Source organism: Heteronotia binoei, chromosome 13, assembly GCF_032191835.1.
Source record: "Heteronotia binoei isolate CCM8104 ecotype False Entrance Well chromosome 13, APGP_CSIRO_Hbin_v1, whole genome shotgun sequence".
NCBI classification, from domain to species: domain Eukaryota; kingdom Metazoa; phylum Chordata; class Lepidosauria; order Squamata; family Gekkonidae; genus Heteronotia; species Heteronotia binoei.
The window spans coordinates 48,244,686-48,257,185 of record NC_083235.1 but is presented as its reverse complement, the minus strand read 5'-3'; the positions used below and the strand labels follow the sequence as shown (position 1 = coordinate 48,257,185).

General features: G+C 41.8%; 1 protein-coding gene across 1 annotated transcript in view; it reads left to right on the top strand.

The window, feature by feature from the left end:
- PITPNC1 (phosphatidylinositol transfer protein cytoplasmic 1) overlaps positions 1-12,500 on the top strand; it is a 242,669-nt gene that overhangs the window by 140,500 nt on the left and 89,669 nt on the right. Inside the window, exon 5 of the mRNA XM_060251998.1 lies at positions 8,411-8,482. Within this exon, the coding sequence (XP_060107981.1) occupies positions 8,411-8,482 (72 nt within the window). The remainder of the gene's footprint in view (positions 1-8,410; positions 8,483-12,500) is intronic.

Genomic DNA, 12,500 nt, shown 5'->3' with positions numbered 1-12,500 from the left:
CTGAAGATCAGATCTGCTTTTGATCTTTGTCAGATTGCTACACCTACTACTATTGTTTTAGAAATGAGTGGTGTATTAAGCACTACAGTCTACCCATGTGTAATCTTGTTCATTAAAAAAAAGGTAAAGGTAGTCCCCTGTGCAAGCACCCAGTAGTTACTGACCCATTTAGGTGACGTAACATCATGACTTTTTGGGGAGACTTTTTATGGGGTGGTTTGCCATTGCCTTCCCCAGTCATCTACACTTTAACCCCAGCAAACTGGGTACTCATTTTACCAACCTTGGAAGGATGGATGGCTGAGTCAACCTTGAGTCAGCTACCTGAGCCCAGCTTCTGCTGGGATCGAACTCAGATCATGAGCAAAGCTTGAACTGCAGTACTGCAGTTTACCATTCTGTGCCACAGGGCTCCCCAATCTTGTTTATTAACCATTTGCAATTGGTTAGCATTTTGCAGCAATATATTTCGTGTACAGTGACTGGATTTCACCCAGCATGAATGACAGCAATAAAAGGGGAAAGTTTAAAAGTTTGGAGTTAGCTAGTTTTTGGCTAGTTTACTGTTTGTAGGCTAAAAAAATTCTTTTTGGCTTTTTTGTTAGCATAGGGTCAATAACTCCAAAACTTTTACTGACTCCAGTAGTACAGGATCAAGCCCCAGCACACCATTACGAAGCAGTTAGAATTACAGCCACAGTTTTTTAAAATTCAGTGAAATAGCATTATTTCAGCAGAGTGGAGCCTTCTCATTTACAATCAAGCAATTATATACACACAAATCTCAAAAGATTGTAAAGTGGAAACAAAATTCTTTTGTATTAAATCTTGCTATACTACATTTTATAATTGTGGCTTTCCTACTTCAAAAAAGAACTGGGTTTATTTTCACAGACTCTGAATAATTTCTGGTGATTTCAGAATTAATGTTTCTAAGGGACAGGGCAACAAAGAATGCCTTCAGCATCTGTTTGGATTTGCTCTAGAGGGTTCCCATTGGACACTGAAAAGAGCTGAAACAATGCTTTTCTTGGTGGTGAACCACAGGTTCAGTTCAGATGAAGGAGTGGAGAAGTGCTACTATCTGGCTTAATGTCCAATATTTCTTTCTCATAATGCTGCAATTCCTTTTATCCACCTCAGATGCAGTCACTGTGGAAAGATAACTATTATAGTTGTCATTGTGGGCTAACTGGAAAAAGATGACTTGACGGGGTGGGGGTGGGGTTCTTTGTTTTTGTCTTGGCGGTGCTTCTTATCACTATGGCAACACTAATCAATCTTCACACTAAAAATAGCCCTTTAATTTTTTTTAAGGGAGCATCTGTAGTGAATTTTTCATATGCTGCTTTCTCTTCTCCCTCCATCTGGTGCATATTCATGAAGGCATCGTATAATTATGCTTGTTCTCTTTTTTCTGTAATGCCTGTCCTCTCACTGCAATTCAGAAATGAAACCCTTGTAAGCACCCTTCTCTCACTGTGATCACTGCCTGACCCTCTCATCATAGATTGTTGAAGCTCTTCTTTGCCTGCCATATGCAAAACAGGGTGTAGATAGGCAAACCTGGCCCTGAACAGTTATCTGTGAGCTGAATCTTGATTTCACAAAGTAACCATAGCTAAAGTAAACCATGGTCTTGCAGGATATGTGACTTAAGCTGGGGAAGGGGTAATGAAAAATGACAGATTCACCCCCTCTACTGGGAGAGGATTGTAAGATGTTCGTGTATGTTTACACTGAGAATCTTAAAAAAAATCGGCCCCAGCATTGCCCCCCCAAATGGAAGGAAGAGTCGGTCACAAGAGTTTGGGCACTAAAGGGCCACTTTATTTATTACATTAATACAAGGGCTGTAGTATAACAGGCAGCACAGCAGGGCCAGGGGACGAAATACCCCTCCCCTACTGCATGACAGGCAAGCCACTCTGCCCCTAGGTCTGACCAAAATACACAGCTCGTACCCAAGCGGCCTAGCGAAGGTTATGCCTTGGAGTTCCAACCCCCAATTGCATGGCTAATGGGTGAATCAATCCATGCAAACCCAAGTCAGTCCACTTAATCACTCAACCGTCCCGCACGGTCCAGCAGTGATTTAGTGAGACCCCGTGCCCCAAAACTGGGGTGCTACAGGTGCTCACCGAGCTGCATAATGAAAGTTTAGGCAAAAACCCAGCCACTGTGAAGCCAAACCTCTGCTTAGGCAGCTGCGCCCACTAAATGCCTAATACTTCCTGAAGCCCAAGTTTCAAATCCTCTAAAAAGGTATAATTACCCTTGTCCGACAGATGTATGCCATCGCTCCTGTATAAATTCATGCGATCAGCCTGGATCCCAGGGTGAGGAAGAAAGTGGCCCAAATCCCCCTCCAGGGCTCTTTTAAGTTTTAAATTGGCTTTGCGGAGAGCTTTCTCAATCGCCCATGGGTCCCAAGCTGCACGCTATACCCGGTGTGGGATCATGGCCGACCATACGATCAAAGCCTGCGGCCAACGCCTCTTGATGACTCTAAAGTCATCTTTGGCCTGTAACACAAGGGCTTTTCCCTTGAGCAGGCCTAAATCATTACCACCCAGATGTATCACCACAACATGTGGCAGCAACACGTGCACATCTTCAAACAAGAGGGGCAACAGGCCCGACCAATGGAGACCCGGCCGTCCACACCATTCAGTGGTGGCCCACTTGCTGAGCCCCAGCTGTGGCCTGGCCGATGTCCTCCTGGCCCGATGGGCAGTTCTGGAAAAACTTTAAAATAATGTAGGTTCTTCATATTCTTTTAGTAAACATAAATATTTTAAATTTATTTCACTGATGTAATAATTAAGATCTGTATAAGATAACAATGGTAATTTTAATTCTATAGTAATTTTAACTCTATAATTGTTGTGTTATGTTGATGTGTTATTAAAAACTATTGCTAAAAAGTATGCTTTTAAATGTTTTCTTTTTATAAATACTTTATAACTTTGGGTGCTGGTAGTGGTTCTTTGTACCACATAAACCCCCAACAGTTTTGGACATGCCATTCTAAAAGGGCACATGGGGTGCGGTCACATGTACCATTAGTGGAGACACAGCTCCGTCTCGCTGATGGATTAAATATGTTCGTCTAGGCATCCACATCTGACAATCGAGCGTCATCCAGGGTCATTCCAACTTGCTGCGGATCTCTCTCTCTCTCTCGGCTTGACTTCGCTAACAAAGATTTAAGAAGGGTGCAGTAGTCCATGTTTGCTGCAGGCTCGCTGGTGGCTGACAAGACCAATGCGGGACAGGCAGATCCCGCTGTGGATCAGTGCGGATCAGTGCCGCATTAATTTGACAGCGCAGAAAGTCCGGCCCTTTTTCAAAAAAGCGGCACAAGATCGGCTTTTTCCTGTTTGGGCAGCTCACGCGCGATACTGCCCCTTGGAATGTTTACCGCTCCTCCCAACTTTTTTTTTTAAAAAAGCCCCAGCAGACATGCGCGTTGCCAGATCATCTGGGAATCTGAGGTGACGCTTCTGCTTCTCTAATCAACACAGGATCGGGGGGGGGACGTTATCCCACTATTCAGAACAGGAAAAAAATCTTTTTTTTTTTCAATGTGGAGGATTTCCAGATATCATTGCCACTGCCAATTTCTAGGAAAGTAATTCCTGGCAGTTCCTTGGTTTGAATCGGCAATGTTAATTCCAGAAACTTTCCCCCTTCCCCCCTGCCTCTGAAGCAACATTTGATTGCCCACCTCCAAACAGTTGGGCGCATGTTCAATGGACCCCCCCTCCCTGAAATCACCATCTGATCATGCATGCTCCAAGAAAAGAGCGTGATAGTATTGGATGTCTGAATGCTCAACAAGAGAATGAGTCGCATTCTTGGATGCTCATCTGAACGACCCTGCATCGAATCAATATTCAGTGGTTCAAATTTGAGCGCTACACACCCGCTTTTAATGTGACGTGTGACCGCACCCATGGTGCAGTAAATTGTCCCTGTGGTAGCCAGGCACTGTGCTAGCAGGAGAAACTGAGGCAAGGCCTTTGAGCTGGGAAGGGAAGCTGAAGGTCCTGATCCCCTCAGTGAGAAATCCCTGTATTGATCAGGTAATGGTGATGGCCATTGAGGAGTAAAAGAAAAAGCCCCTCCAGGGAGTTGGGAACCCCAAGGAGGGCAGAAGCTGATTAAGTAGGCAAATTCTGCCACATTCTCCAATAGAAATAAGATTCTCTTACTGCTGCCACCATCAAAGTCTTAGAATTGTATCAGGTCTCTGGGGGTAAAGGAGAAAAGCCATGTGTCTTATGTATAATAGCAGTTATATATGTGTCTTAAAACTGTGTCATGTATAATAGCAGTTATATATGTCACTATCTATTTTTGGCTTTGTAAAAGAATAAATACAATTTTATTAAAAAAAGAAAACTGCAGTGTGGTTGGAGCACAATTGTAAAGCAGTCTTCCTTTAAATAGTCCAGAAACCTGCTTCATATGCATTTAGAATCACCTGTCTATTTTCCCCATGTGCATACCAACCACAGGAGAGAGAACGAAAAATAAGAGGCGTGTGCAAATTTGGCCTCTTTTAATGTGATGTTGATGGACTAAGTATCCCAATCCAGAGATCTTCCTACAAAGCAGCAGATTTCATACAGCTCTACATGAAGATCTCAGCATGATCTTCTTTGAAACAAATAACTGATGCTGTTTTAGGAAGCCATGAAAGTAAAATAAGTTCAAACTGGAGGGGGCAGAAATGATAAAGTCTTGCTCTGGATGAAATTGTTAGCATTTAGATGCTGTATCTAATTTTCTGGACATCCTGCACAAATGTATTGCATAATGTTACAAATTTTTCAGATCCATTGAAAAGATATGATGCTCATTACAGTTTTTTTAGGAAAGCTCCTGGCATCACCTAGAGATGTTGAAATGGAAAAATTTTGGATTTCCATGTTTATCAGTTGTGTTGATAAAGTGCCAGATTTGTGCCTAAACATATGATTAGGGGAGGTAAGTAGGTTTGCTAGGTCTTCCCTGGTTGGGGAGGGGGCGGGGTTAAGATTGCCAGATTTAAATTGGAAAATTCCTAGAAATTAGGGAATGGAACTCTGTGGGGTACAATGCCGCAGAGTCCACCCTCCACAGGATCCATTTTCTCCAGAGATACTGATCTCTGTAGTCTGGAGATGAGCTGTAATTCCAGGGGATCACCAGGTCCCACCTGGAGGCTGGCATCCCTAGCTGAGGCAGGAAACAGTGATGTTTCAAAATGGAATATACTTACAAACTTAATTTCATTCATATATGCCTTGCATCTGATTTTAATTCTTGCATATATGAATGTGCTTTCACTTAAAGAAATTGTACTTTGTGATGAATAACCCAGCAGTTATGCTGGTCAAACAAACGAAACAAAAAAGATCTGAGAGATCTATGACTAGATTTTGTTGGTGTCTTTACCAGCAAATTACAACCATTCATGGGCCACACAGGGAGAGGAGAGGTTCGTCTACATTGTTTTTCAGTTAACCCTTCTAGTTCCTCTAAAAAAATAAAGAGATACAGACAGCTGGTTGGTTTAAAAAAAAAAAAGCCAAACAACCACATGTTTTGGCTCGATTTATTCCTGATTTTCTTGGCAGTTGATCTGTAAGAACTGGAATCAGTCTGGGCATGGATCTTCCATGCTTCTCTCCTCCCTTTGCATTTTCACGGTTGTGGAGTCTATTTTCTTCTGCACATGCCTTATATAATGAGGATTTTCAAGGGAGGGTGGTATCATTAACTGTAATATCACAGCAGCCCTTTTTATTTTTGGTACATACTTACACTGATATATTATTATCGTGGCTGCCTTTTTTTAGAAAAGGTTATAAAATATTGCTATAGCAATGTATTGCTGCAATAATAGTTTAAGCAGGTTCTCTGAATCCCCATGTTTGATTCTTTTTTAAAAATAAGTCTCTCCTTCCATCACTGAGATAGGCCTTTTTCCTTATACCTCTGCAACGGAAGGGGCTAGATCGTTTTTTTTAAAATGAAAGCTGGGAATTCAGAGAACTTACTTAACCTACCATTACAACACCGTTATATATCAACATTTTAGTGCCTCTAAAAATAAAAATCTAAACTACTTATTTTCAAAGGAGGAGAGGTACTGGTTTGATGATGATGACAGTCCAATAATTGAGGAAGTAGGCTGAAAGTGAGTCAGAGTGGACAGGGGAAAAGAAACATTATGCACCAGGGAAAAGCCAACTTAAAATTGTTTCCAAGAAATCAGGGTGAAATACTTATCCAAACTTTTTGATAATTATCTTTGTATAATTTTTTATTTTGTCCTGTTATATCGATGCCCAAATATTTTATTGGGTTTTTTTTTGTAAAAGGCAACCAGTTAGTTTTTGTATTTCTTCTTGTTCTTCACTGATTATATTTAATAAGATGATCTTGGTTTTCTTTTTGTTCAATTTATATTCAGAATAAGTTCCAAAACTGGAAAAGCCAAGTTAAAATTGGCTTCCAGAAAACCAGGGTAAAAGTAGTCTCAAAAGAACTAGGGGGCGGGGGGGAGAACAAAAACAAAAAACACAAAAGAAGGTAAATCCAAAGGCAGAAAACTGTATGCAGAAATCAGGAGACAAGTCAAAGCAGTATGCGGCCAGAGCTGATGAAAGAAACCTATGCGGAAAAGCCCTTGATTAGAAAAACGATGCAGGAACAGTAGGGTTAAATCACACACAGCTTAAATTCAGTTTTAAAAGACAACAGGAGAGCCATAATTTTATATGCAGATTGACTTCAAGTGATATGTGAGGTTTCCTAGTTCTTCCAGAGCACAGTGCCAGTTACAAAGCGCAACAATTTCAAAGCACATTGGCTGCATTCAGAAGTCACAACAAACAGAGGTGTAATTGGCTATGAACACAGTTTATTTTCATGCCCAGTTAGAATCCCAGCTTGAGAGCTGGAAGAGAAACACATTTTAATTTCCCCAGGCTTAGGGCTGGTGCCAGGATTTTTGGCACCCTAGGCAAGGTCACTTACTTGCGGTGCCACCCCCCACCTCCGTATTATCAAGAAAGATATTGCTGGAACAGCAAAGGGAAAACAACTCTCCTGTGCTGCTTGGCTTTAACTTCTGTTGTTGCTACCTGAATTTAACTGGAACTCCAACACAGAGCACCTTAACGTTTATTGCTGTTATTTGAACGTAACTAAACATACTGCATAAAGCACTTTAACATTATTATAGTTATTTGAATATAAATGGATTTAACTGTAACCCCAACTCAAAGCACTTTGATATATATTGAAAAGGACACTGCTGTTTTAACAGTCTGTATATTTCACATTGTATAACATGCTTGTGGGAGATAAAATTAGACAGACAAACAGAACAGATAAAAGGAAGTACTTCTTCACCCAAAGAGTGATTAACACATGGAATTCACTGCCACAGGAGGTGGTGGCAGCTACAAGCATAAACAGCTTCAAGAGGGGATTGGATAAACATTTGGAGCAGAGGTCCATCAGTGGTTATTAACCACAGCGTATTGTTGAAACTCTGTCTGGGGCAATGATGCTCTGTATTCCTGGTGCTTGGTGGGGCAACAGTGGGAGAGCTTCTAGTGTCCTGGCCCCACTGATGGACCTCCTAATGGCACCTGGTTTTTTTGGCTACTGTGTGACACAGAGTGTTGGACTGGATGGGCCATTGGCCTGATCCAACATGGCTTTTCTTATGTTCTTATAGATAGAATTTAGATCCAGAGATAAATGGTTCTGAAATTCCAAAACCTTAAAAAAATAATTAACTTATTTTATTATTATGAGGTACCAATGTGTTAGTCTTTTATTGTTATTATGACCAATGTTGTAAGCCACACTGAGCCTGCCTCGGTGGGGAGGACGGGGTATAAATGTAATAAACTAAACTAAGAGGAGACTTTACATTTTTAGTAGTAGGGGCAAAGGGTGCAGCTGACTTTTCTATGGCAACGGCTTTACTGCCACCCGTGCTTCCCCATGGCCCACAGGGATGACAGGTGCAGGAGTGGCTGCCAGGGCTGGAGTGCGTCTTTCTGGGGGATCGTGCAACCATCCTAGCCCCTTCTACCCACAGGCGGCGCATCTGTGGCCAGATGCTGCCCTAACTGGCGGCCTACCTGGCCTACTCCCATGCAATGAAGACTTGATTCAAGGCTTAATACTGCATATCCAAAGGAAAGGAGAGCAGGGAGGGAAACTGTATATGCACCTGTCCTAGAATGCAACCATTTTGTGACTTGTACAGGAATCTGGGTTCATAATCACTACATCTGAAAGATGACGACTCTGGACAAACTTTCCATTAAAAAAAATGTATATGTGCTGTGAACCTTGTATTTTCTTTGTTCTGATCAGTATTTTTTTTTCTTTACAGTGTTCATTTTTACCCAAATTCTCCATTCACATAGAGACAAAATATGAAGACAACAAGGGAAGCAATGACAATGTAAGCATGACTCTTTAAAAAAAATTAAATGTGAAATATGCATAAACGAATGTTCTAGTATACAAGCCCTGATACTAGTATAGAGTCAGACATATATGCAGCTCCTTCAATAGTTGTCTAAAATTGCTGTGGAAGGGGGAATTGATGTATGTAGTTCTCAGTGTATGACTTTTCTTCTCCATGCTGCACTAGTATATTTTATGAGTATGGTGCCTAGGGCTGCCAAGCTCCTGCCGGGGGTGGGGAATCCCCCACCCTGGAGGGCCCCAACCCACCAGCAGGGAGCAGGCTGCCGGGGGGATTCCTGCCCCCAAAGAGCCCCATCAGCACGCACTGACCCTGACGTGATGACGTTGCCTGGAAGTGACATCATAACTCCAGGGATGCTCTAGGGTTCACGCTAAAAACTCTGTGGTACCATAGAGTTTTACCACAAATCCTAGAGCATTTCTGGTGTGATGCTCTAGGATGCTTTATTGTGAGCCCTAGAGCATCCTTAGTGCGACATCCCCAGTGTGATGACATCACTTCCAGGTGATGTCATCGTACCACACGTGCTTTGCACATGCGAGGAACAAGCCCCCCCCCCAGTGGTGGAGGGACTTGGCAACCCTAATGGTGCCAATTTTGGATTCTTAATAGACATCACTAGAAGAGAGAAATATCTCTGAACATGATGGAGGGTGAAAAGGATAGCACAGATTGTAAAATGTTTGGCAACTCTTTTAACAAACTGCTGAGTGTCAGCAGTGTCAGAAGAGACCAAAATTTCTCACTTCCCAGTTTCTTTTTAAGCATAGAGCTGAATTAGCAGCCTGAATAAGGAACTGAAATTTCCATACCCCTCCACCCCATGTGGAGACTATGTTTAAGGGTCAAACTGTATGTAGCAGTTGATCTTCTGGTGAATATTTCAATGCTATAAAGCAGCCATGGGTGGATATCATTTAGATCGGGGTGTCAAATGTCCAGCCCGCTGGCCAAAACCGCCAAGGATTTTAATCAGGCCCACGGGGCTCTTTCCCCCCCTCCTGTCCTCATTCTTTGAAGCTCTGAGACTGCCGAAGTTCCCAGTTCCATCTTCCTTGTCTTTGACAGCTGAAGCAGGGAGCAAATCTGGCCTTGCCAAGCTGCAAAGAAAATGCAGAATACACTTTCCATTAAGGTCCGTGTGCCCAGATAGTCTATTTCATTTTATGTATAGCCATTTCATGTATTCCTAAACCCAGAGCATTTTATATTTTTGGTTTTTATTTTTAGTTTTTGCTCTAATCCTTGTGCTTTTTCTTGATGTTTTATTTTTAAAATTGCATCGCCAAATCCCACTATTTCCCCACCTTTCCATTTTAAACAAAACATTGGTAGAGTTTTAGGCAAGTTTGTATTTTAAGTAAAAATAAAAATTGTGTTTCTCTGTACCTTTTATAAAGTTTACCGTATTTTTCGCTCCATAAGACGCACCTGAGCATAAGACGCACCTAGTTTTTAGAGCCGTTTGTGTGAATTTAGAGGCATTTGTGTGAATTTTTTGCAGTATTCGCTCCTTAAGACGCACACACTTTTCCCTCCACTTTTTTTTGGGGGGGAAGTGAGTCTTATGGTGCAAAAAATACTTATCTCCACTATCTGACATTACATTTTATGATACGCATGGCCTGGCCACACGAAGTCCCATTTATGTCAGATCTGGTCCTCATAACAAATCAGTTTGATGCCCCTGATTTAGATCAAAGTACAGTTCTGGGGCCGGGAAGGTATAACCATTTCTTCTTAACCATTTTCCTGATAGAAACTGCGTTTTGTTAGTCCCAGTAAAACTGCTAATAGAAGCTGGGGGAGGGGTGGGTGTTTATCAGGGATTGAGCACAAATGTTGTATATTCTGTGGCCTGGCACTGCAGTCTTGATCTAAATTAGCTCCCATTAGTACTTTTTAAAATTACAGTTTCAGTCAAGAGATCCAATCATAGATCTCCCACATAGCATGTAGTTTGTACAGTTGTGAGAATGAATTAAATACTAGCAAGACAGATTTGCAAAGAAATGAGCAAGATCAGGATTCATGAGGTATCGATAAAAGAAAAATATCTCTAGATAAAAACAGCCAGCCGTGTTGGTCTGAAGTAGTAGAACAAAGTAGGAGTCAATTTCACCTTTAAGACCAATGTAGTTTTATTCAGAACGTAAGCTTTCGTGTGCATGTACACTTCTTCAGATGATGATTGAGGTACAGTAAGCAGAGTACAGTAAGCATAGCTTGGCATTCCACACCCCACCAGCTATGCTTACTGTACTCTGCTTACTGTACCTCATTCCTCGTCTGAAGAAGTGTGCATGCACACAAAAGCTTACGTTCTGAATAAAACTATGTTGGTCTTAAAGGTGAAATTGATTCCTACTTTGTTCGAAAAATATCTCTGTTAGTGTTGTTATTATTAACAATGTGATTAATTTGCATAGCACAAAAATAAGTCAATATCACATACAGAATTTAAAAATATAGATTGCTCCCTGAGGGCATACAATCTCAGCTTGCTTTCTGTGGTATAAGTGGACATCTGTGCTTGGAACTCTGTATGTAACTCAGCTTCAAATAGAGCTTTAGAACAGAGCTTCCTGTTCTAATCTTTACCTAATAATCATGGAGACTTTGATTGAACAGCCCAGTTTTCTATCAGGTATCAGTAGTGGGCGCACTTCTAACTAACCAGTCAAGACTTTAAGTCTCTTGTAGGTAAATAAGAGGAGATCTACAGCCTGGTATGTCAGAAAGGAGGTACTGGGATCTCTCTATTATTTGCCTAGATGGCTTATACATACTATTGTATGTAAGGGCAATCACCAACCTTTTAGGTCTAGGTGTCAATAACAATAATCTTGGAGTATTTCTGGCTGTTTAAAAATAAAAAGGCCTGCTTCAAAACTTTGGATGAATAATCCATATCTAGGGTTGCCAAGTCCAATTCAAGAAATATCTGGGGACTTTGGGGGTGGAGCCAGGAGACTTTGGGGGTGGTAAGGAGACATTGGGGGCGGAGCCAGGAACAAGGGCATGATAAGCATAATTGAACTCCAAGGGAGTTCTGACCATCACATTTAAAGGGACAGCACACCTTTTAAATGTCTTCCTTCCATAGGAAATAATGAAGGATAGGGGCACCTTCTTTTGAGGCTCATAGAATTGAACCCCCTGGTCCAATCATTTTGAAACTTGGGGGTACTTTGGGGAGAGGCACTAGATACTATACTGAAAATTTGGTGCCTCTACCTCAAATAACAGCTCCCCTAGAGCCCCCGAAACCTCCAGATCAATTCCCCATTATACCCTATGAGAATCGATCTCCACATAGGGAATAATGAAGTGCTCAGCAGACGTTTCCCTCCCCCCCCCATTTCTGGCGACTCTGAAGCAAGGAATTGGCCTCTCTACTCACAAGTTGCTGCCAACTTCTTCAAAGTAACATAGACACACTATCCGAAGAGGAAGCCTTTCCAATCGGAGACAGAAGCCTCCAGAGGTGGAAAGGCACATGGCCCTCTGGGGGCAAGGCTTCCCCCTGCTGGCCAGCTGACTGGGGGAGGGAAGCAGCCTGGGAAAGCAGAAGAACCCCCACTGGGACCTGGGGATTGGCAAGCCTATCCATATCTGACAACTGGCACATCAATATTTGGGCTTGCTTATAAAAATCTGATTCATAACTACAGTTGTGTCGGAGAAGTTGAAAATAGGTGACTTATTCTTGCCTCTAGAGCATTATTATTTAATAAGGGGGGAATGGATTCCCAAAATATTTTTTAATTTAGGAACTAGTGGTTCACTGTCAGAGTTTCAGATTATCAGCACAAGGTGACTCTCTAGATTGTTGGAGGTGAGCTACCCAGCCAGGAACAGTCTTGTAAACTCTCAGGCACAGAGGGTCTAGGGACCTCTGCCACAACTCTCTTTCTTTCTTTTCTTTTTTTAAACAAACAAATCCTTTATTAACACTTTCATATATCCATAAACAATAACCAGGAAA